The 23,850-nt window shown below is 43.6% G+C and overlaps 1 protein-coding gene across 4 annotated transcripts in view; it reads left to right on the top strand.

The window, feature by feature from the left end:
- The window catches only part of PTGER3 (prostaglandin E receptor 3), a 224,411-nt gene that overhangs the window by 131,352 nt on the left and 69,209 nt on the right, over positions 1-23,850 (top strand). Inside the window, exon 3 of one of the 4 annotated variants that reach the window (XM_077905016.1) lies at positions 13,034-13,225. The exons of the other annotated variants lie outside the window; for them this stretch is intronic. Within the exon in view, the coding sequence (XP_077761142.1) occupies positions 13,034-13,207 (174 nt within the window). The 3' untranslated portion in view covers positions 13,208-13,225. Of the gene's footprint in view, positions 1-13,033; positions 13,226-23,850 lie in introns of those variants that run through there. 4 annotated transcript variants of the gene reach the window in all.

Below are 23,850 nucleotides of genomic sequence, written 5' to 3'. Positions count from 1 at the left end.
AATTAAGTGAAGTCCATACTTTATTCAGATTTCTTTAGTTTTTATCAAATGCCCTTTTTTCATTCTAGGTTCCCACCCACCCAGGATATCATATCATATTGTATTTAGTTCTCATGTCTCCTTAAGCTCCTTTTTGCTATGACAGTTTCTCAGATGTTCCGGATCAGGGATTTTGTAGACTGTCTCTTGTATTGGGAATTTCCCGATGTTTTTCTCATGACCGGGCAGAGATTATGGGTTTCTAGGAAAAAGATCACAGTGGTAGACTGCCATTGTTAATAGCAAGAGCACATACTATCAACATTATCACTGCTGATAATTGACCTCGATAAGCTGGCAAGGTCGTTTTTTTTCAGACTTCTTCCATGTAAAGTTACTCTTTGTGATTTTTTTCCCCTACATATCAATTTAAGTGGGCAAAAGGATGTCCAAATAGCCAATAACATGGTATTTCTGGTGTGTCTGTGAGGGTGTTTCTGGAAGATACCAGCATTTGAATCAAGAGGCCAAGGAAAGAAGATCTACCCTCACCAGTGTGGGTGAGCATTATCTAATGCACCGAGAACCCAAATAGAACAAAAGGTGGAGGAAAGGCAAATTCTCTCTTCTTGAACCAGCAGCCCTCTACCCCATACACCCCTGTAATCCCAGTTCTCAGGCCTGTGGCCTCAGAGTTTCACCATTGACTTCCCTGGTTCTTAGGCCTCCAGCTTACCTTTCCTGGCTATCCAGCTTGCCAACAGCTGAATATATGTGTATTATCCCCTGTTGGTTACACTTTCTCTGGAGAACCTTGACAATACACTCCTGCCCCCCACCCCCGGCCCTGCTCATACTGCACTGTTTGAGACAAAGTCACTGTGTGTGGCTCACAGTTAAGAAGGGATGCAGAGAGGTAGCTGGGTGGCCCAGTCGGTTAAGTGTCTGCCTTTGGCTCAGGTCATGATCCCAGGGTGCTGGGACCGAGCCTGCTCAGCAAGGAGTCTGCTTCTCCCTTTCCCTCTGCCGCTCTCCCTACTTGTACTCACTTGCTGTCTTTCTCTCACTTGCCCGCTCTCTCATGCTCTCCCTCTCAAGTAAATAAAATCTTTAAAAAAAAATAAAGAAGGAATGTGGACTTGTGCCCCACCTCCTTGAGGATGAAGGGTCTACATAAATTATTTGGAACTCTTCTATATGGGAGATTTGTCTGTTCTCCATTTATTTATTTAATCATTTATTTATGTCAGTATGGACTCATGGGTATTTATTTTATACTTTGGATCATAATCCAATATGATTTTATTTTGTTCTTTAAAATGTTCCTTCCTTGGCCACGGTGAGCTCTTTTAGTTGGCTCAGTGTCCTTTTAACATAGCTCCATAAATGCGTGCTTTGTTTTGTTCCTTATACTTCCTTACTTTTGGGCACTCCAAGATGCTCTAGCTTATCTTGGGTACTCCCTACCATAGTCCTAAAATTAGCCATTCCTCCCCTGGTTTCTTTTATTGGAAACAGAATTAGAAACCAAAATCTGGGCTCTAGATATGCCTATTACTGCTGGGGTTAGACTTAGTAAACCAATACAGTCTGGTTTACTTAATAAACAAGTTTCTGATGTAAATCACAATATGCTGAAATATTCTCATCTAAGCTATGATTATAAATCAAAGACATGTATTCTCAAGGTGGTTACAGCGTGTCCGTTTATGTACCTGATATAGAGTTTTTTAGAGCTTTTTAAGCGTGTGCAGAAACTGTACATGTCTAAGAGAAAAGAAACATCTTTCAGATGAGAGAAGAAGATAAAAACGCCAGTTTGGACTCTAGGATGCCTTGCAGTACAGAGATTTTCCAAAACTAAAATAAAAATAACAGCAAAAGCTGTGACCATCACCCCATCTCACTACTAATTTTTGAATACCTCCACTATTGGTGAGCAGATGACATTTGGTTCTTACAGGTGACCTAACATTCAATGACCATAAATGCCCTTGGCAATAAAAGTGCTGTCTTGTGACTCTAATCTAATCGACTTGCTAAGCACAGGAAATAGCTGGCACCTTCCTATGGCATTGATTAATGAGGAAAGAGTTGGTTTCACAGTTAATGTGAATTATTATAACCTCTGGGAACCTATTACTTTTATAAGAAACAGCTCTGGGTGATGTTTTCATATACTGACGTCTGCATTTATAACACAAGAACCACATCTCTATATGACTTCACTTCACATTGAGAAAATGCAACTTGGGGTTAATTTTTGGAAATATGTATCACGTGCTAAGTGCAACTCCCTTATTCTCCTCTTCCCTTTTAGTTTTCCATTGCTTTTATTGGTGTGAAAGGGATGAGGGAAATCAGAGTAACCTGAACCAACTATCCCATTCGTACATACATTTAATTCAATTCTTAAAGCAACATTAAGAGCTAAGTATTCTTCCGTTTGAAGGCCGAAAAAAACATAGATTTGGAGAGGTTAAGCAACTTACTTATAACACAATTATAAGCAGTGATTTATAAAGTTATTATATAGAATTTATGCCTGGATAAGTTTGACCCCAGAGCTCATCTTTTCCCAGCAGGAGTCCTCAAAACTGGCAGCATATATAAGAATAATTTAAGATGATTTTAAAAAGTAATGATGCCCGAGGCCCACACAGAGAGATCCTGATTTAGTACTTCTGGGGAAGAATCTAGGCATCAGCAAGTTTTAAAAGTTCCCCCAGTGATACTAATGAGCAATTGAGTCTGAACCAGAGCAGTACACCATTCTGTTTTCAGCCTCATAATTACCTAACATTTATGCTGTGGCCTTACAGTTTGCAAAGTGTTTTTTTTTTTTTTTTAATACACAGTTTGTTTACTCCTTAAACCAATCCAGTTAGAAATTCGTATGTGAATTTTTCTGGAATGGGAAACAGGGACTCAAGGAGTTTAAAAATCTTAATACAACAGAGTCCATAGCTGAAACCCACGAAAATTTGAAGAGGACCACCCTACTGTTTTTTTTTTTTTTTTAAATTTAGTGGAAAGCAGAATAGTAATTTATATGTTTTTTTTTAATTTTTATTTATTTATGATAGTCACAGAGAGAGAGAGAGAGGCAGAGACACAGGCAGAGGGAGAAGCAGGCTCCATGCACCGGGAGCCTGACGTGGGAATCGATCCCGGGTCTCCAGGATCGCGCCCTGGGCCAAAGGCAGGCGCCAAACCGCTGCGCCACCCAGGGATCCCCCACCCTACTGTTTTTAATCCTTATTTAGAACCTCCTAATCTTGGTCCCTTTTGGATCCCTCCATCTCTTTCCTGCCTCCTTTGGTTGAATCTCTAGCCCAGGACTTCAAGAGCTACTTAGATGCCATTTGGAGCTACCAGCCACGTTGGGATGAGGAGGAGGGGTGGCTGTGACGACTGATTCATTACTAAAGCCACATAGGTTAGTAGTAAAAACAGAGTTGAGGGTGCATGTTGGACACCTTAAGGTTGTGAATTTATTTCTCTGGAGCTCAGGTTCAACAATAAAATGGGGAAAATAATAGGACCACCTCAGCGTTTTACCATGAAAATAATATAATGTGTAGAAAAGAGGTTTGTATATTGAAGGCACTATACTTAAAGCAAGTCGTTACTATTTCACTTGTAATGGTTAGTTTTGAAGTGTTGTGTTAGTTTCCCACAACCAGGGGCTTAAAACTATAGAAAATTATTCTCTTCCAGTTCAGGAGCCTAGAAGTCTGAAATTAAGGTGTCAGTGAGGCCAACCCCCCTCTGAAGGTTTTAGGAGAGAATCCTCTTCCAGCTTCTAGTGGCTGCCGGCATTCCTTGGTGTTCTTTGGTTTGTGGCCACATCACTCCAGTCTCTGCCTTTCCCTCACCTTCTCTCCTCTGTGTCTGTCTCTGTGGCTACCCCTCTACCTTCTTTTTTAAGAATATTCGTCATTGGATTTAGGACCCATCCAGATAATTCAGCATGATCTTCTCATCTCAAAATCCTTGACTGCATGACATCTTCCAAGAACCCTTTTCCAAATAAGGTCACATTCATAGGTCTCAGGAATTAGGACCTGAACATGTCTTTTTGGGAGCCACCATTCAAAGCACTATAGACACTACAAGTATTTCTCTTAAACTAAATAGGCCACTCTCTGATTCATTAACTGCTGATTGCCAAAAAATTTAAATTCCCAATCTTTTATGTGGTAAATAAGATCTCCATTCCGTAAGTCACTCCTGCTCATCCTCCAAACAACTGCACAGAACTTGCGGCCATTTCCTGAATATCCCCCATACTTTCCTATCGCTGTGCGTTTACGTAGGCCATTACTGTTGCTTCCCTTCCCTCTCTTTCTGGACCTTATCACTATTGTCTTCTTCTGTGAAGAATCTGCTGATTATAAAAAAAAACAAAAACAAACAAACAAACAAACAAAAAACAAACGCTCTTCCTTCTTTTCTTTCCAAATTTGCTGGATTTCTTAGCTTCCCAACTTTGCTTTTAGCATTTACCACAGGTTGGACTTTCCCTCTAGAGCTGAGCACCTGCCTGCTTTCCCAGTAGATTGAACTCGTTGTTGTTATGTCTTTGGGATACAGAGGGTGACTCATTGTCCTTCGTGCTGCTCACTACATGCGGCTCCTGACCAGACACAAGCAGATTCTCACCAAGGTGCTGAACCACAGGGCACGCTGGATAACACTTTTCTCAGGTTCCTCAGTCTACGACCATGTGGGGTCCTGGAATAAGGCCCTGGAGTCTTATCTCCCTTTCAGCGATGCAGATCACTACATTCGTCTTATTCTCTTTATTTGGTTTGTTATTACCATTATTATTCTTTAGTAAAATAGATGTATGTGTCCCTTTTCCTGCTTTTCTCATTTGTTAGTGTACTTTGTGGTGATTAAATTTTGTAGTATGTTCTAGGGTTTCTTCTATTGAAGTATCTTTCTTTGATGGAGTCTATAGCTTTCTTGTCATTGATAAATGATATTTTTAACAGCATCTTATTTCAGTAAACGCTTCGTATGAGGGAGGGGAAGGCAGATAGACACTGTGAGTCTGCAATTCTACGCAGATCTCAGCTCTGCTCTTTGACTTAGGTTTTATCTTTTTGAAGTTCAATATATTTGTTTTTCTATTTATTTTTTCTCATCCTTTTTATGGCTAAATCCCTTTTCAGTCTTAGATTCAAAATCCAAAATTAGGTTTGGGAAAAAGTAAACAGATGATTGAATGTTGTCCCATTTCCTGAATACTACCAATGCTGCATGTGGTGTGTACACACTCGGCTTCATGATCTGTTTAAAGATTTTCCTTTTGAAGTGAGCACTTCTCAGATACTCCTAACTTGAATAGGAGTTAGACTCACATATTTCTTGGACTGTAAATCCTGTGGAGGTAGAAACCATCTGTTGCCCACTAGTCACGTTGCCAGCACAGTGTCTGGTACACAATAGATAGTCAAACAATGTTCCATGAATCAATGAATGCAAATATCTGTCTTGGGAACTGGCAAAATTTCAATAGACCACGGATACCTCTGATTTCTCTTTCCTACTATAACAGCTGTTCAATTTTGTGATTTTCTACTTGAAATAATCTTTTACTACCAGAACATCTAGAATGAAAGTCTTGGTCAAAACCAGTGCCTTTCACAATCCCTGTTCTGCATGATATCCCTCCATAGGATAGCAATGCTGGTGACATTGTCCTATGGCTCCTCCAATCCTACTTTGGGAATTTAAACTCCACTCAGGTCTATGCGGATTTGAATAACAAGATAGAAAGCTACCACACTCCAAAGCTATCATCTCCAAAAATCAACATCTGCCAGTGTTTCAAGTTTCAATTCTAGCACTTAAACTCCAAGCTCAAGGTGAGATCTCTGGGGATTGCCAAGGAAACTTTTAGGCCCTTTTCCCTCAATTTTATCTGTAAATCCTTCCCCAGAATCTTGGGCATCAGTCTCATCCCATATGTCAATGTTTCTCCCAAGAAAAGTTGGTTTGAACTTCACTAGACTATAATTCCTGGTATATATCATTAACTGCATCGAAGCTACTTCTATGTTTTCTCCCACTGGCCCAACATATGTTTTGCAACAAATAGGTATCAAAACACTCAAGTCCAGAACATCACCATTTTGTCACTTGGGTTTAGAGAGGCTTATCCAAGATAAATTGATTCATGTATTATAGTCACCTCCCAGGATAGGCTCGCCACCCCTCATGGAGTGCACAAAATTCCTTATGGCAGTGGTCCCCTACAGGCTGTGCTGTGTCTCTCACTCTTGCTCTCTTATCTTGAAATTGAAATATAGGCTGGAAGGCAATTCCCATTTTTTAAAAAAATATTTTATTTATTTGTGAGAGACACAAAGAGAGAAAGAGAGGCAGAGACACAGGCAGCAGGAGAAGCAGCTCCCTGTGAGGAGCCTGATGTGGGACTCGATCCCAGGATCCCAGGATCACATCCTGAACTGCAGGCAGAGGCTAAACCACTGAGCCCCCCGGGCATCCTGGTGATTCTCATGTTAATGTGTGCACCAGACTGCATGCAGAACACTTTGTGTCTCACCTCAGACAGGACAACAAATAGGATCTTAAAAGAAATGCTTAATGCAATGTGTTCGGAATCTCTTTCCTCCCTCAGTCTACATTTATGTACAATTACAATATAAAATTATAAGCCAGGGATCCCTGGGTGGCGCAGTGGTTTAGCGCCTGCCTTTGGCCCAGGGCGCGATCCTGGAGACCCGGGATCGAATCCCACGTCGGGCTCCCGGTGCATGGAGCCTGCTTCTCCCTCTGTCTATGTCTCTGCCTCTCTCTCTCTCTCTCTCTCTCTGTGTGACTATCATAAATAATAAATAAAAATTAAAAAAAAAATAAAATAAAATTGTCAGCCAAAAGGATATAAAAGCAAACTGAAGGAGTCTCTTGTGATTCAATCTACACTTAGCATTGCTCAGAGCTGTGGACACTCAGTCATTGGCTCCTGCACAGTGTAAGAGGCTGACACTCAGGATGAGGATACAAAGCAGCGCACTTCAACATCAGCCATGTTATATATATAGCAGAGAACATCTCCTTCTCCCCTCAACTCTAGCAGCCTGCTTGCCACAGAGAAGGAAATAGCTACTGTGCATGATAGGAGCTTGGGGTTTGGCAGTGATCCAGCAGAGAAGTAGGGACAGAGGTCTGCAAAGTAAAAAATAAAATTAAAGTTAATCTGCAACAGGCTCTGTATCTAAAGAAACATGCCGAAGAAAATTAGGAATAAAATTGACAGCTTTGGGTTATTTTTGTAACCCAAGGGTGCACCCCCATGGGAAAGACTGTTGCCCACAGAGATGTGGGTGAGGTGTCCTCCAAAGTCCTAACTGCTCAAAGATCACCTTGGATATACTCAAAATTCCTATCATTACAGTCATGGCATCTAGAAAGTCTATTGAAATGTTGAGGAGACCAACATCAAATCACTGAAAGACATACAGTTACATCCCCAAAACAATTGGTATAAATTTTGTGTCATTTCTCTCCCAGGTTATTTAGTTTTACTATTTTTTTCCCTCTGGTCTTTCCTTCTTTTTTTTTTTTTTTTTTTTTAGATCTTATTTGCTTAATTGAAAGAGAAAATGAGAAAGAGATCACAGGCAGGGGAAGAACCAGCTGAGCAGGGAGCCTGACATGGGGCTTGATCCTAGGATCCTGGGATCATGACCTGAGCCTAAGGTGGACACCTAACCCACTGAGCCACCCAGGTGTCCCTTCTCTGGTCCTTTCATCTGCATCCCTTAGTTCAGGTCCTTAAGCTTTTGTTTCATGGAGGTTATTGCAATAACCCTGCAAACTCCTGTTTGGAGCCGCAGTGCCCGGCAACTTATCATTCCCACTACAGCCAGTATAAACCCAGGTCTGGCACTGTTAATTCTTTACCTAACTCTTGAGACGCTTCCCATTGCCTGCAGGATAAAATCCAGGCAGAAGCATAAAAGCCCTTTATAATCTGGTCTATGCTTATCTCTTCCCGCTCAGCAGTCACTCGGAAACTCTTGCAGTAGTTCCAAAACACAGCAGTGCCCTGGGCCCCTGTGTCTTCTCCCATGTGATTATCCTTTAGTCTGGAGGAGAACTTCTTATTTCTAAGACCGATCCCGATTCAGCCTTTGAGACTGAGCCTCGCCCTTTCCTCAGGAAGCCTTCTCGTAGTATGGGGGAGAGTTATATGCACTGCGGGTTCCCACAGCAGCTGGTTTTCTTCTTCATCACAACTGATCAATCACATCACCTCCCAACCGACGTAGAGTCGTCCGTATCCCCTACTAACCAGCGAACAGCGTGCAGGCAAGGACTGTCTCCTCAGGAGCTGGTGGGACGGGCTGGGTACAGGACAGGCAAGGCATTGAGTGAGCATTTCATGAACGATCCACATGACCGCACCAGGCCATATTCATCCCGGGGCATTGTCACACATATTAGGTCTTGTAACCTTTCCAACACAAATCCTCCCTCTCCTCTTACATAGGAATGGCCCGATTCTTGGTGCATCACGTTCACCAGAACAGGTGAACATCACTGTATCAGACAATTCAAGGAGAGAGAGGATGCTGAGGTGTGAAGCGGGTGATGGAAGGGGAGACATTCAGAGATGCAAAGAAAGGGAGATCGTAAGACTTTACAACTCTGATGTTATAGCAAATTAGTTCTTTCCTTTTTTTGGAACCCTGAAGGGAAACAGGAATCTGGGATGGTACTAGCGGATAGCGTTACCTCAATAACACGTTCGCTCTTCTATGTGGTTTCGTACGTTAACTCATCAATCCTTAAAAACGTACCAGGAGATAAGTACTATTATTATCCTCATTCAACAGATGAGGACCCTGAGGTGCAGGAATATAATTTGTCCAAGGCGTACGGCTAATTAGTGGCACGGTGATGATTGCACACGGAGGCAGTCTGAAACAAGACGCTATGCTCACAACCACTCTAGTGCGATCTTTCTACATGGTACAGTTAGAATGCGGAGGTGAAAATAGTTTTAAAAGCTACAGCAAAAAAATAAATAAATAAATAAATAAATAAATAAAAGCTACAGCAGCTGGGATCCCTGGGTGGCTCAGCAGTTTGGTGCCTGCCTTTGGCCCAGGGCATGATCCTGGGTCCCGGGATCGAATCCTTCATCGGGCTCCCAGCATGGGGCCTGCTTCTCCCTCCTCCTGTGTCTCTGACTCTCTCTCTCTCTCTCTGTCTATCATGAAAAAATAAATAAATAAATCTTAAAAAAAAAAAAAAAGCTCCAGCAGCTGCACAGATTCTGATAGCAGACTGGTGGTCGGGAAGGCTTCCCCGAGGAGGTGAGGGTTGGTCAAGGGGGCAGGAAGCATACGGGTACTCTGGGGAGATGGAATGGTGTCTGTAAAGATGAGGAGGATGGGGAGAAGAGTCTACTCGTTCTGGAGCAGTGCTTCTGGCTCGATGGCAACCGAAAGGGAGAAGAGAGAAACAAGAGGATGAGGTTAGGCAGCAGTCAGGGTCGCCTGAGTCTTCACTCAGCAGTGTCCACCAAGGTTGCCCAGCAGGGATGTGAGGTATCAAAGCATCTGCTTTGATAACTGAGTAGCCCTCACATGAGTAAATCTGGCCACAAGCCTCAACTGGGCACCTCCAGAGACAGCAAAGGACAGCGATGCCTAGGACACACTACATACACACGTATCAGGGTATCTCCCCACTGTCCTCTTTTTGTATCGATGAGGAAATGGAGGTTCAAATAGATCTACTTGATATAACCAAGATTGTCTATCTTCTTAGCAACGGGGTTAGGACTCGGAGCTTGGAGATATGGTATTTCCTTTGAAGACCAGATGATCTTTCACGGAGGGAATATCAAATACAGACACACACTGATATCCAAAATAGCTCAGCATTTCAATAAATGCAAAACAAACAAACAAACAGAAGTTATGCAATGGAAAATCTAAGTGTTGAGAGGCTGGCTGAGTGAAGATGGAGACCAGGAAGTCTGGAAGTTCCCTCTTGACATTTCCACCCTGAAGACTCCCACAACCCCAGAGTGAGAGGTCAGAATTCTGACAAAGGAATGACAAAAAGGAAAAGTGACCAAATAATAGATAGGCCACGATCTTTACCTATTCTTTTTTTTTTTTATTTTCTCAAAACTACTTGATAGTTGACAGCTCACCCTCCATGTGTACCTTCTAGGTGAGTCTGTTGCTGGGCGTGAATAGCGAGGCCGACCACCCAAGGTTAACTAGGTGCTTAGTGTCCTAAAGGTTTGAGCAAGCTGGTCCCTATCCCTAAATAAGACGCGTCTTCCAGGACTCAAGTGGTCGCTTATGATCAATCATTGCCCTTGAATAGCAGTTACTCCTCATTTCACGCAACTATAAAATCGTTCATGAAAAATCCAAGCAAATGGCTGACTGAGTCAGTATCACTTTGAATCCAGGCTGGGAGAGGCAAAGCTGAAATTTGGATTCCAGATGCTGCAAAGATGCTTTAGTATGGAGTTCAGTCCCTGCAGTGAGACTTCACAAAAACAAGTTTGCTTCACAGAAACAGCTCGCAGCATACGTGAGGAAGAAAACACAGGGACCAGGGAAGGAGCCGGGTCCCACAGAATGTGGGCACAGTACGGGGACATCAGTTGGCACCGCATTCTCCTCACGGCCTGTTTTGCTTGTATTCATCGTCCTATAAGAGAATGAGAGTCTCAGAACTCTGGCTGCATTCACAGAGGGCCTTCGTGCAGCGCCCGAGCCCTTGCACTAGACCAAGGAAGGGGCCAAGGAGACTCTTTCCGCAGATCCCTATGGTCTGTGACCAAGTGCCCGTAAAGCAGAGCACGATTAGGAAGCGAGAGCCCCGCCGTCTGCGCTCTCAGGTTACTTGGCAGAAGGCTGCGCTTGCTTTTCCAGGAAAAGACTCCCCTTTGTAGTGAGATGACAATATTCCTAAAAGTTTTGGTGTTAAAATGTCTTCTATTTGAAAAGATGAAGATAATAGACTGCAGAGTTTTGTTTTTGGTGTTTTTTTTTTTTAATTCTTTAATTAAACTACAAGTTTGTCATGGTCAGGGGTTGAATTTCATCCCCTAAAGGATGTTGAGATTTTAATTCCCGGGACCTGTGAACGTGTCCTTACTTAGAAACAGGGTCTTTGCAGATGATCAAGTTAAGATGAAGGCATCAGGGTGGGCCCTAATCCAGTATGACTGTGTCCTTATGAAAAGGGGAAATTGGGACACAGAGGCATACAAAGGAAAGGTGAAGTAAATATCCTGGGAGGATGCCAGCTACAAGCCAGGGAATGTCAAAGAAGGCCAGCAAACCACCGGAAGAGAGGGGAGGGGCATGGAACAGATTTCCCTGCACAGCCCTCAGAAGGAACCAAATATGGGCACGTCTTGGTCTCTGTTTCTAGCCTCCAAAACCTCAAGACAATAGATTTCTGTTACCTAAGCCTCCTAGTTGGTGGTGATTTGTTATGGCGGCCCTACAGGAATCAATGTAGCCATCCTAGGTCAGTTATCTGTTTTTATTTTTATTTTGATTTGCTTTTTGAAATTTTACTAGTTCTTGAACTCTCCAAGCCTGGATTACCTTAAAATCCCATCCAATATTGAGATTTTATGATATCTCACACCGTGGAACCTTTCTCCTAAGGTTTCTGATTAGTCATTCTGATTAGTCAAGCCTGCCTTTGGGATTGGAGACTTCCAGATTCTCCTCAAGATAGCAGAGTACAAATAGGAGCAACACTTAGCTGTTTCCGAGCCAAACCTGAGAAAAAAATCTCAATGCATGGCTTGAAACATTAAACATGGATGCTTGATGGATTTCTTTCCCTGTGGTTTGAATAGGGGTAAAACTCGGGGTGCTCTTGGTATAAAATATAAGGATTAAATACTCGTCTGTCCATGGATCTGATGAAGGTTCATGTTTCTCAGAAGGTTGGAGGTAGGAACCCCAAATCCGTGGCATCTTGTATTTGGTTCCTTAAACAGTCCTCTTCTCTCATGGGTTTTGCAAACTCTTTCTCCCTTTCTCCTCCTAGGCAAGCTGCACAGAGAAGATTAGGGACAATGGGGTGTGTTTTAGCAAATCATGCTTAAGTGCATGGATAACTGCCACATGTCCATTGCTCAGATGGGTCTGAAAAACATCTAACTGGGAATTCATCCACTCATTTATTCACCCACACATTTATTCAATGGATAGTTAAAAAAGAAAAAAGAGGAGACCAATCCCTGCTGTGTATCAGATCGCCACAATATTGCACCCCACATCTGAACCTAATGATGTACTATACGTTGGCTAATTGAATTTAAGTTTTAAAAAACGAAAAGAAATATCCTTTTCTTCCAGGGATTGGAAACTTCCTTTATAATGTCTGCCCATAAACAATACAGAACTAATATAAAAAAAAAAAAAGATTGTCACAAAATGACTCCATAACTATAATAGCTACTATGTGTTAAAAAAAAATCTCCACCTTCATTTTTTAAAAGATTTTATTTATTTATTTGAGAGAGAGAGAGAGAGAGAGAGAGACAGCGTGAGCGGGATGGAGGGGCAGGGAGGGGGAGCAGCAGGCTCCTCACTGAGCGGGGAGCCCAGCACGGGCTTTATCCCAGGACCCCAAGATCATGACCTGAGCCAAGGGCAAATGCTTAACTGGCTGAGCCACTCAGGTGCCCCTGCCTTCATTTTATAGATGAGCTCAAATAATTGAACTTGTGTCCTTGGCCCCATGCAGCAGCCTGACCTCGGTTCTGTAGGACGCCCACGTCTCCACTGTATCAGGCCACCTGCCCTGGCAACCCACCGGGCTGGGGTAAGCATCATTGCACCTTGGATGATTAGCCTTGCTATTCACGCCCAGCGACAGGCTGGCCTAGTACTATCAACTGTACACCTGGAGGGCGAACTGTCAACCACCAAATAGTTTTGAGAAAATAACAAAAGGATAGGTAAAGATCATGGCTTGTATATTATTTGGTCATTTCCTCTATTTGTCATCTCTTTGTCAGAATTCTGACCTCTCAGGACGCCTGGATGGCTCAGCAGTGGAGCGTCTGCCTTTGGCTCAGGGCGTGACCCCGGGGTCCCAGGATCGAGTCCCGCATCAGGATCCCCACAGGGAACCTGCTTCTTCCTCTGCCTGTGTCTCTGCCTCTCTCTGTGTGTCTCTCATGAAAAAATAAATAAAATCTTTGAAAAAAAAAAAAAGAATCCTGACCTCTCACTATGGGGTTGTGGGAGCCTCAGAGTTGAAATGTCAAGAGAGAACTTTTGGGGGGGAGAAAAAGAAGGGAATGCTAAGAAAGCCATGCTGTAGGTAAAAAGATTAGACTTGGTGTCAGACCTACAGTTTGACCCTTGCCTGGGCCACTTTACAGTTGCATCACCTGGGGCCCAGTATTTAGGTTCCTCGAGTCTCATTCTCATCATTAATAACGTAGAATTAATAACATCTCTTCCGTAAGACTGTCAGGGGGATCAGCCTATCTCTGGTGGGGATAAGGGTGGCTCCCGAGGAAGGGGTTTCAAGAAGCAAAGAGGACCTTGAATGTTCTTTTGCCTAAAGGTGAGCCTTGATCCAAACGCCACAGGAATTTGAAAATTCATGGAATTTTTAAAATTAACGTTCTTCTATGGGTTAAACGAATTACGTAACCCATTTTTTGAAAGACATGATGACTGTGCCTTTGACAAGAGCAGAAAATAACTAAACATGCTCCTTATCAGACAAACAGAAGGCTACGGAAATGCGCTGAGGTGTTCAAGGTCGCCTAGGACGCGGGGAATTCGACGTAGTTCTCTGGCCGACTTGCAGGCTCAAAATGCCACTTGGTACTTAACAGAGTCAAACTGATGATTATCAGAAAACTACGTAAGAAATCCAATTTATCAGGCCCTTCTAAAGGTTACTTTCCATTCCGACTAGAAGCAAAATGTGCTTCTTGGCCTTTGTGATTCCATTTTGGAGTAAGACCAACGATACACGTAAATTCCACTACTACGTGGGCATTTTTACCTTAAGAGGATAATCATTGGGTCAAAGAAAATGTTGGGTGGAATTTGGAGAATATAATTAAAATATCAGGGAAAGCACCAACAAAGGAACTTTGCCGGTGGCTCGTGTTCCCAACAGGGAACACACTGGGTTGGGAACATTCAGAGAATCTCATCTTGGCAGGAGTTTTCAAAGGAATCTTTCCTGACTTGTGAGAACAGCTTGTATGGTAAACTTCTATCCATTCATGGACAAGTCCTGACTATTCAGGGAAGAGCCCTGGGTCACGTAGAAGGCATCTGCCCCCCCCACCCCCCCTCGACAGGGACACGGGGACTCAGGGGCTGGGCCTCCGTGACAAGGGTGGCTCCTGTGTGCTCCGGACACCCCCGGGGGAGGCACCTGTCGGGGCAGGGAGTCCCGGTGCGTCAGGAAGTCACAAGGTCCCCGGAAAAGATGCGGCCTAGCAGAGCGCCAGGGGCCTGCTGGGGAGCCCCGACACCTGCTGCTGTGTGGCCCACCTCAGGTCGGCCTGTGCACAGGCCAGCGGCTGGGGGCTCGGGGCTCGGTGAGCCACAGGAGGAGGTGAGCCTGCAGGTCCCTTGGCCTCCAGGCTTCCTCCTCCCCCTGGAGCTCCCTGTTTTGCTGCCTGACCTCTGGGGAGGTGACACCAGGGCATGTCATAAGTGGTTCCACGATGCTTATTCAGAGGATGATATACAGAGGCATCTGGCCTACAGGGAGTCTAGGCCGCAGACCCATTCTGGATTTGCCTTTCCAGTTTGGGTGGCATCCCCTGGGCACGCGGTGCCCCCACGTGCAAGGGCGACCTCAGGAGTCCCTTTCTGAGCCTCCGAGCATAGGGCTCTCTCTGACTCGGTTCTCCAAATTATAGGAACTTGTGCTAAGCCCCATTGGGCCCTTAGGGGACCAGGGCCGGTGACCTCACCCTGGCATAACCGAGCATCATCCCTTCCTGTGGCTGCCCAGGGCCAGGGGCCCGAGCAGCCTGTGCGGCGCCCACCCTGCGACCCCGCGACCCCGCGACCCTGTGCATCCTCCGGGTTCCCGTATCTGAACGCTGGAGGGTTTTGGGTTTTTAGTTTTTTTGTTTGTTTTTGTTTTTTGTTTTTTGTTTTTTCTGGTTTGTTTCTTTCTCAAGATCTGCTGCTGTAGGTTAGGGAGGAGAGCCCTCTCCCAAGGGCAGCAGGCAGCGGGGGCAGGAGGGTCAAGCCCACGGAGACAGTTCTGGCTGCTTTATCCGCCTCTAACTGTAAGTCGGGGTGACATCTGCCTTCGTGGGCGACTGTGTTCATAGCAAAAGGGGATCACAGGAAATGCAGTCTCAGATCAAACAAATCATTTTTGGATGATCGTGTCTCCGGTCTTGGTTACACAATCACTGAGCGATGGACAGAGGGCCGGCTGCTGGCGGTTCCAGGCCTCGGATCCAAAGACACCAAGGAGTGGGGGGGCCCCGAAGGGGACCAGCTGGCCGTGCGCCCCCTCCGGGGTGGGGAGGCCCCCGATGGGGACTGGCTGGCCATGCACCCTCTGGGGTGGGGAGGCCCAGGGAGGGGACCAGCTGGCCGTGTGCCCCCTCCGGGTGGGAAGGCGCAGGTGAGGGGACTGGCTGGCCATGCGCCCCCTCTGGGGTGGGGAGGCCCCTGACGGGGAGACCGGCTGGCCACGGGCCCTCTGCACCTCTGCAATGCACCCCGGCGTCCTAAGCAGCAAGTCCATCACCACTGAGCCTCCTTGTCATGGACACCAGCACAGGTGGACGACCCCCAGGCTGATGATAACCCACAGAAACAGGGGAGGCCCGCAAAGGCCCAAGACTGACCTGACTCCTCTGAAAAGGGGGGATTTTTGCAGCCAACTGTTAGGCTTTCCAGATGCCCAGCCTTCACGTCTGACAGCATCACAAGGGTCAGAGGCCTGCCAAGGCCTCTGCCCTGCACACCCCTGAACACAACCGAGAGCCTCCTTCACTTGGACAGAGGGACTGACTTCAAAGGTTCATTGACTTCTTACCCCACCTCGTAGCTTTTGTGTTGTACAACTTTGTCTCACGCTTTCTTCGTGTGACATGGATGAGGCCAAGTTAAGTGCCTAATGGAAGTGAGTTTGGAATCCCCAAGAAGCAGCTTTCTGATTATGTTAAACCTGCTTTGTGACTGAATGAACACACGTGTGTGCACACGTCAGTCCACGAGCACACAGTTGAGATAAGGCCTCAGTCTGGTTCTGGGTAACTCTTGGCACTTCCTGCCTCTTACGTTCAATCTACCACTTACTGGCTTCCTGATTTTAAGAATACAACTTACCCTCTACAAGCTTCAGGGTTCTTATTGGTAAACCAATGATAAGAACATACCATAGAATATTTATTTTTAAGTTTCTGAGGACCCTCCATGCTGTTTTCCACAGTGGTTGCACCAGCTTGCGTTCCCAGCAACAGCACACGAGGGCTCCCCTTTCTCCACATCCCTGCCAACAATTGTTGCTTCTTGTGTTTTTGATTTTAGCCATTCTGACAGGTGTGAGGTGATAGGTCACTGTGGTTTTGATTTACATTTCCCAGATGATTGGTGATGTTGGGCATCTTGACATCTGTCTGTTGGCCAACGGTGTGTCTTCTTTGGAAAAAAAGTGGTCCTGTGCCCATTTTTCAATAGATCGCTTCTTGTTTTGGTGTTGAGTTGTGTATAGATTTGGGGTATTAACCCCTTACCAGATATGTCATTTGCAAGTATCTTCTCCCATTCAGTAGGTTGTCTTTTTGTTTTGTTGATGACTTCCCTTGCTGTACAGAAGCTTTTTATTTTGGTGTAGTGCCAATAGTTTATTTTTGCTTTTGTTTCCCTTGCCTCAGGAGATATATCTAGAAAAATGTTGCTATGCCTGTCAGAGAAATTGTGGCCTATGTTCTCTTCCAGGATTTTAATGGTTTCAAGTCTCATGTTTAGGTCTTTAGTCCATTTTGAGTTTATTTTTGTGGGTGTGTTAAAAGTGGTCCAGTTTCATTTTTTTTACATACAGCTGTTGTTTTCCCAACACCATTTGTTGAAAAGACTGTCTTTCCCTCATTGTATATTCTTGTCTCCTTTGTCAAAGATTAACTGACCATATATATGTGAGCTATATCTGGGGTCTGTATCCTGTCCCATTGATCTATGTGTCTATTTTTGTGCCAATACCATACTGTTTTGATTAATAGTTTGTAGTATATCTCGAAATCTGGGACTTTCTCAGGATTGCTTTGGCTATTTGGGGTCTTCTGTAGTTCCACATAAATTTTTGTATTGTCTGTTCTACTTTGTAAAAAATGCTGTTGGTATTTTGATAGGGATTACACTGAATCCCTAGATCGCTTTGGGTGATATGGACATTTTGATGATACTAATTCTTCTAATCCATCAACATGGAATATCTTCTCATTTGTTTGTGTCATCTTCAATTTCTTTCATTAGTGTTTTATAGTTTGCAGAGTACAGGTCTTTCACCTCTCGGTTAAGTTTATCCCCGTGTAGTTTATTCTTTTCAGTGCATTTGTACATGGTGTTGTTTTATAAATTTCTCATTCTGTGACTTTGTTGTTCCTGTACAGAAATGTTACTGATTTCTGGGTATCAATTTTGTATCCTGCCACTTTACTGAATTCATTTATTACTTCTAGCAGTTTTTGGTGGAGTTGTTAAGATTTTTCTATGTTTAGTATCATGTCATCTACAAATAGCGACAGCTTAATTTCTTCTTTACCAATATTTCTTTGCCTCTTCTTTCTTTTTCTTGTCTGATTGCTGTGGCTAAGACTTCTAGTACTATGTTGAATAAAAGTTAAATATCAGTTATGGTTACCATTGTTGTGATTGTCTATTGAATGAGGAGTTCAAGGTCTATCTTTCTTTCAACTTTGTGTCCCCCAAAGTCCTTGTCTAGAAGTCTATACATAATAGTTCATCAAGGGATAGTTGTTGAACTGAGCTGCACTACAGTGGTAGAACATAGAAGCACCAAATGAAGCTTCTGAAAGAGGTGAAGAAGGATTCACACGTGCTTAATGTGCAACTTACGGCAGTCACACAGTAAAGGTCAAGAGCAACATTTAGGGATGAAGGACAGGAGAAGAGGTACTAAGTATGGTACTAAGTAAAACGGAAGGTTAAGTCCTAACAGTAAAGAAAGCAAACTAACCCAAGAGAAGGAACCTAAAAAGGAGTCTTCAGAGATACATGGGGCTTTCAAGAGGGAGTTAGTGATCTGACATTTTTCCTTTCTTGGTTCAAGGTTTTATTAAGATATCACAGCAGGAATCATCTGACATCACTGTGAGAAGAAAACTAGAGGGCATAAATTTGATAAAAATAATTACATACTAACCTAGAATAGGAACCTGATCTGAACAACTAATTTGATATATTATTCAGCTTGTATCATGATTCTTATTATTTTTTAGTGATTAATTTTTTTCTGAATAAAGCTATGTTAATCTTTACATGTAAATTTTAAAATTAAAATAATCGCCTTTGTGTATTTAAACTAAATTTGTCCAACAGAGAAATAAAATAAAAACGATTATATTTATCATTAACAGAACATAAATAAAATATAAACCAAGAAGATGGAGAAGCACGACTGTAAGTGGAAATTCCCTTGATGCACTAGATTTAGATTTCTTTTTTAATTTGCGTGTTGCAAAGGGTTGATTTGGCACAGGTTTAGATACAGTAGGTCAGCAGCATATAAATCTAAGTGAAGGTGGTATCAAAAAGGGGAAAAAAAAACTCCTTCAAACTCCTGATAAATTCAGGAACTCTCAAGCATTTTATTTTCCTAACAAACCTCCCACACCCCTGCAGTGTCCTAGAGCTCACTCTATCTCAGATGGCTGCAAATTATATGCATGGTGTTTACAGCATAAAGATGCCAGGCGGGGAGGAGTGGGATCTCTAAGGAAGAAGGACATTTTTCTCATTTGCACAGATGTATGAGAAAAAAAACAGCACTGCTATATCCCATGTCTTTCCATCAGAATGAAAAAATACACAAATCAAGGCCTACTTTCTTACTATAGAAGAGTGCATGGCCCTTTCTCAGCATCTTCAAGGATTTTTAAAAGCCTGGGAAGCTGACTGGAAAATGAAGGTCAACATACATTTTGCCAGGCCTGAGCTTCCCCGCCCTCCTCTGTGGTTCTTTCTAGGCATTTATTATTGATTCTTCACATGGTGGCTTTTTAGAAGCTTTGAATCTGCCTGAGAGCATAAAAGGCTATCTCCCCTGTGCCCTTCATGCCTCTTAGGCACCTCCTACAGCACAACCATGCTGCTGCTTTTCCTGCTCAGCCAGGGGGCTGGTTGGAGCTGTTTCCTACTCAACTTGGAGAAAGGCCAGAGTGCTGCCTGCCAGCATACATGGTACAGTTCTGCTGATTTTCAAAGAGTCAACACCCACAGCTTTGCATGCTTCGATTACCACCAAAATGAAAGAGACAGTGTTGTTGCCTCATTGCTTTCCAGCCAGGGTTAAACCCATATGAAGCTGCCTTTTCCCACCCTTATTTTGAGTTACTCAGTGGAAGAAAGAAAATATTTCTCTGCTCTTGTTTACACACTGGTCTATAGTTTGTATTTGAACATGAGCTTCGGCATATTATGAAACCAGCACAACCACCCAGCTAGAAAATGCTTGACATAAATCAAGCAGCTCACATGTAAAACAGATTTGTAAAATCTGTTTTATATTCTCTAATGCACCAGAGAGGATAACAAAACTTTAGAAATTTAAAAACAGAGAAATTATTCAGGGACTTCATTGGACAATAAGTATCAAGAGCAATAAACAAAATCTATTATATTAAGAATCTAGAATTGAACTGAAAAGAAGCCAACTTCAATTATTTCCTTGCCCATAAGAAATAATAAGAGGTATGGATTCAGAAACCTGACTCTCCTCTCTCCTTGACTCCCCCACCATACATACATGCAACAATAATAATAAAGTAAAAATAAAAGGATGCTCCTCGACAGGTACTAGGAACAACATATACACATTTGTATTAAAAAAGAAGTATAATAATTATGATTACCAACATGCAACATGCAGAATGATCACCAAAAGAGATTGGCGATGGGAGCCAACCGTAACATAAAGCTTCAGCATTTAAAAGTCTATACCAAGTCAGGTGTGAAAAATACCAGGAAGGAATCTATTTACTAAATTCTCCATTTGGTCCCTTTCAGATTGCAGTGTTTTGTAGAATGGAAATGAAAAAAACGTCTGAAGTACACGTATATACATCAGAGTGTGGATCAATGCCCTTTCCCCAGTTCAGATGGTCTCAAGCTGTCACCATTAGCATTTCGAGGGGCTCTGCATGCCGAGCTGCAAGCCTTCTCTCCATCCACAGGGGAAACTGTAAGCTTCTTGTCGAAGACTTCCAGATCCTTCATGATCTGTCCCAAACCATCTTCCCGTTGTACCTTCAGGACCCTCATTCTCACATCCTCTATGCTCCAGATTTCCCCAGAGTCAACTTACTATTTCTCTTCTTCCTTAGTCATAACCAGTGTTTAAAAACTTGGAATCTGGGGGCACCTGGGGGCTCAGCAGTTGAGCATCTGCCTTCAGCTCAGGGCGTGACCCCAGGGTCTCGGGATTGAGTCCCACGTCGGGCTCCCTGCAGGGCGCCTGCTTCTCCCTCTGCCTGGGTCTCTGCCTCTCTCTGTGTGTCTCTCATGAATAAATAAGTAAAACCCTAAAAGAAAAAAAAAAAAAACTTAGGAGTCTGGAATTAGACAAGACTGGATCCAAAGGCCAGCCCTGCCGTACGCCCAGAGTGTCACGGTCGACAAGACATTTCATTCACTAATGAGCCCACAGATTCAACAATGGTTCCTGAGCTTCTAGTGCCAGGCTTAGACCGCACACTGGGGATAGAGTAAAGAACAGTGTAAGGCTCTAGGCCTTTATTCTCGTTGAGGAAGACCGAAAATATCTGGTAATGTCAGGATGACCAATAGAACAGGGTTAGGAAGCGGAGTGATGCGGAGTGGAGGAGACTGGGTTATGTTTTCCGCACGCTGGTCAGGAGGGCATTTCTGAGTAGATGACATTGGATCAGAGACCTGAGTGAATGAGGGAGCGAGGTGTGCGACATCTGGGGGACTGTTCCAGGTGGGGAGGCCAGCAAGGAGCCCTCGTGGTGCGTTCAAGGAGCAGCGAAGAGCGGGGGAGGTGGCTGTAGGGTGATGGATTCGGAGCCAGTGTTAGGAGATGATGTCGCAGGACTTGAGGATCTTGTAGGACCTTGAAAAGGATGTAGGATCTTGAAGCTGGGCTAAGGACCTTAGGTTTTAAAGCAAGTAAGATGGGAAGCTGTCGGAAAGCTTGCTCAGAGCACTAACATTACCTGATGGTGGCTTTAAAAGGTCACAAAGAGACCAGGTCATGGCAGCAGCAGAGAGAGCAGCTTCCAACAGAGTATGAGGGAGGTGAGAGTAGCTTTGGTCGGAGCAGTGGTGGAGGAGAAGACAAGACGTGATGGGATGATTTTAGGGTCCTTTACAGGAATTACTCCCCACTGCCATTATATCCCTGATCGGTGAGGATTACATGAGGTTCAGTAGGGTAAAGTGCTTGGGGACAGTCCTCGGCACATAGGAAACGGATAACAAAAGACAAGTGTTACTCAGGCTACCAGGCTCTGCGAAAATGTCACCTCTTGAAATGGTCCCTCACCACTGGCTTCCACCCATGCTCATGGGCTGCCCAATCCCTCCCTCCACTTGCTTTGCTTTACATTGTATACATCACTGACACGGCGTTTCTCACGGTGTCCTCACCACGGTGTGTGTCCTCACGCTTTTCTTATGCTTTTGTTCTCTCAGCTCCAATGTGAGCCTGATGAAGAGGGTGACCCTGCCTTATTTTGGGCCCTCAGAGCCTAACGTGGTGCCCGACACATCAGCAATTCTAAATATGTGCTGGTTCAATGAGTAAATCAACTTAAATTCTACTTGCTCCGTGAAGTTTTTTGACTTACCCTCATCTGTACCTCCACTAATTATTTTTACCAGTGACATCACTTAACCTATATTATTCTATATACAAAATTATGGATTTTTTTGTGTCCATATCTTGTTTCCAACTAGATCATAAGGGCTTATGGAATAGGGATTGTACCTTTTACTCTTTGTATGACCCAGGGTATTGTGTATTATGGATCAGTTATCATTGTATAGTTAAGAGAACAGCTTAACGAGTAAATGCACAAGTAGACTTAAGGATCGCTTGATGAAGTCTCATTATACATTTTTGAGCGACTAAGGAAGTGATGATGTTAGAATATGATTACTGTTGTGTTAAGGAAACCAGAGAGAACCCAACAAGAAGCATGAGCCAGAGAAATTTTAGAAGGTTCACAGGATGATGAGGGACAATAGGAATCTCAATATCATTTCAGGACTCATGACTGCTCATCAAAAGGCTTATCCTTGTTTACTAAAGGGAAGAACAGGAGTCTGAATCTAGAATCAGACAGATTTGGACTTTAGTGTTTTCCAGAAACTGACATTGGAACAGTTAGACAAAATGATGAAAGATACATAGCATTCAATGGGATGTCATTGTGTTGTTTAGGAGAGTTATGGCCTAAATATAGGAAGAATATAACAAACACAAAGGAGCTCCCTCAAGTTCCTATCTACAGGAACTTAGAAACTTGACAGTGTTCTTGTAGGTAAGAAGATATTTAAATATCTTGGGTGGCAAATGATGCAAAATTCCATCAAGGGACAACAGCCTGGGGGGTGGGGGTGGGCTCAGATCTCTGTTAGTAGACAGAAGATTTAGGTTTGCATAACTTGAACTTGAAGCACACAGGTGGTGAGAGCACCCCAGTTAGAGAATGTAATAGTTTTGTTTTATTTTAATAAAGATTTTATTTCTTATTCACCAGAGACACAGAGAGAGGCAGAAACCCGGGCAGAGGGAGAAGCAGGCTCCTCGCAGGGAAGCCCGACCTGGGACTCCATCCCAGGACCGGGATCGTGCCCTGAACCAAAGGCAGACACTCAACCACTGAGCCACTCAGGTGTCTCTAGTTTTGTTTTTTTAATCAATTTCTAACAAATTACCACAAACTTAGTAAGTTAAGGCAAAACAAATTTATTATCTCACAGTTCCTATGGGGGTGAGTTAGCTGCACCCCCCCCCGCCCCAGTTCTGCTTAGGGTTTCATCAGATTGAAACCAAGGTGTCATCCAGGGCTATGATCTCAGTTGAGGCTTGAAGGTCCCATTCTAAGGCCAGCAGGAAAGTACTGTCACTGCTGCTTGTTTATTTTAAGGCTCGCCTGATTAAATCAGGCCCACTGAGGAAATTTTTCCCCCTTTTTGATTAACTCAAATTCATTGCATCTGGAAATTCATTACATCTGGGAAACTCGTTTTGCCATGTAACATAACAATTGCAGGAGTGGTAATTCATATTCACAAGTTCTACCCAAACTCAAAGGGAGATGGTTATGCATGTTATGCACCAGGGGGCAGAAATCTTTGGGGTCATCTTAGAGTGTTGTCCACCACAGAGAGAATGGACTTAGGTAAATAGTGCTCAATGTGTCCCAATAGCATTACAGATGAGGGTCCAGTCATGTCTAGTTGGTAACTCTGGTTTTTAAGAGACACCAGAAAACTGAGAAGGCTGCCCCTTAAATTACTTTAGGAAAGTAACATCAAAATTATTGGGGTGATATCATTGTGTCCTTATCTTTTAATGAGAGCAAAATTTAGTGCTTTGTATAAGAAAACTAAAATAATAAAA

This window comes from Canis aureus, chromosome 8 (genome assembly GCF_053574225.1).
Source record: "Canis aureus isolate CA01 chromosome 8, VMU_Caureus_v.1.0, whole genome shotgun sequence".
Taxonomy (NCBI): Eukaryota; Metazoa; Chordata; class Mammalia; order Carnivora; family Canidae; genus Canis; species Canis aureus.
The sequence above is the reverse complement of the archived record's forward strand: the minus strand, read 5'-3'. Positions and strand labels throughout refer to the sequence as shown.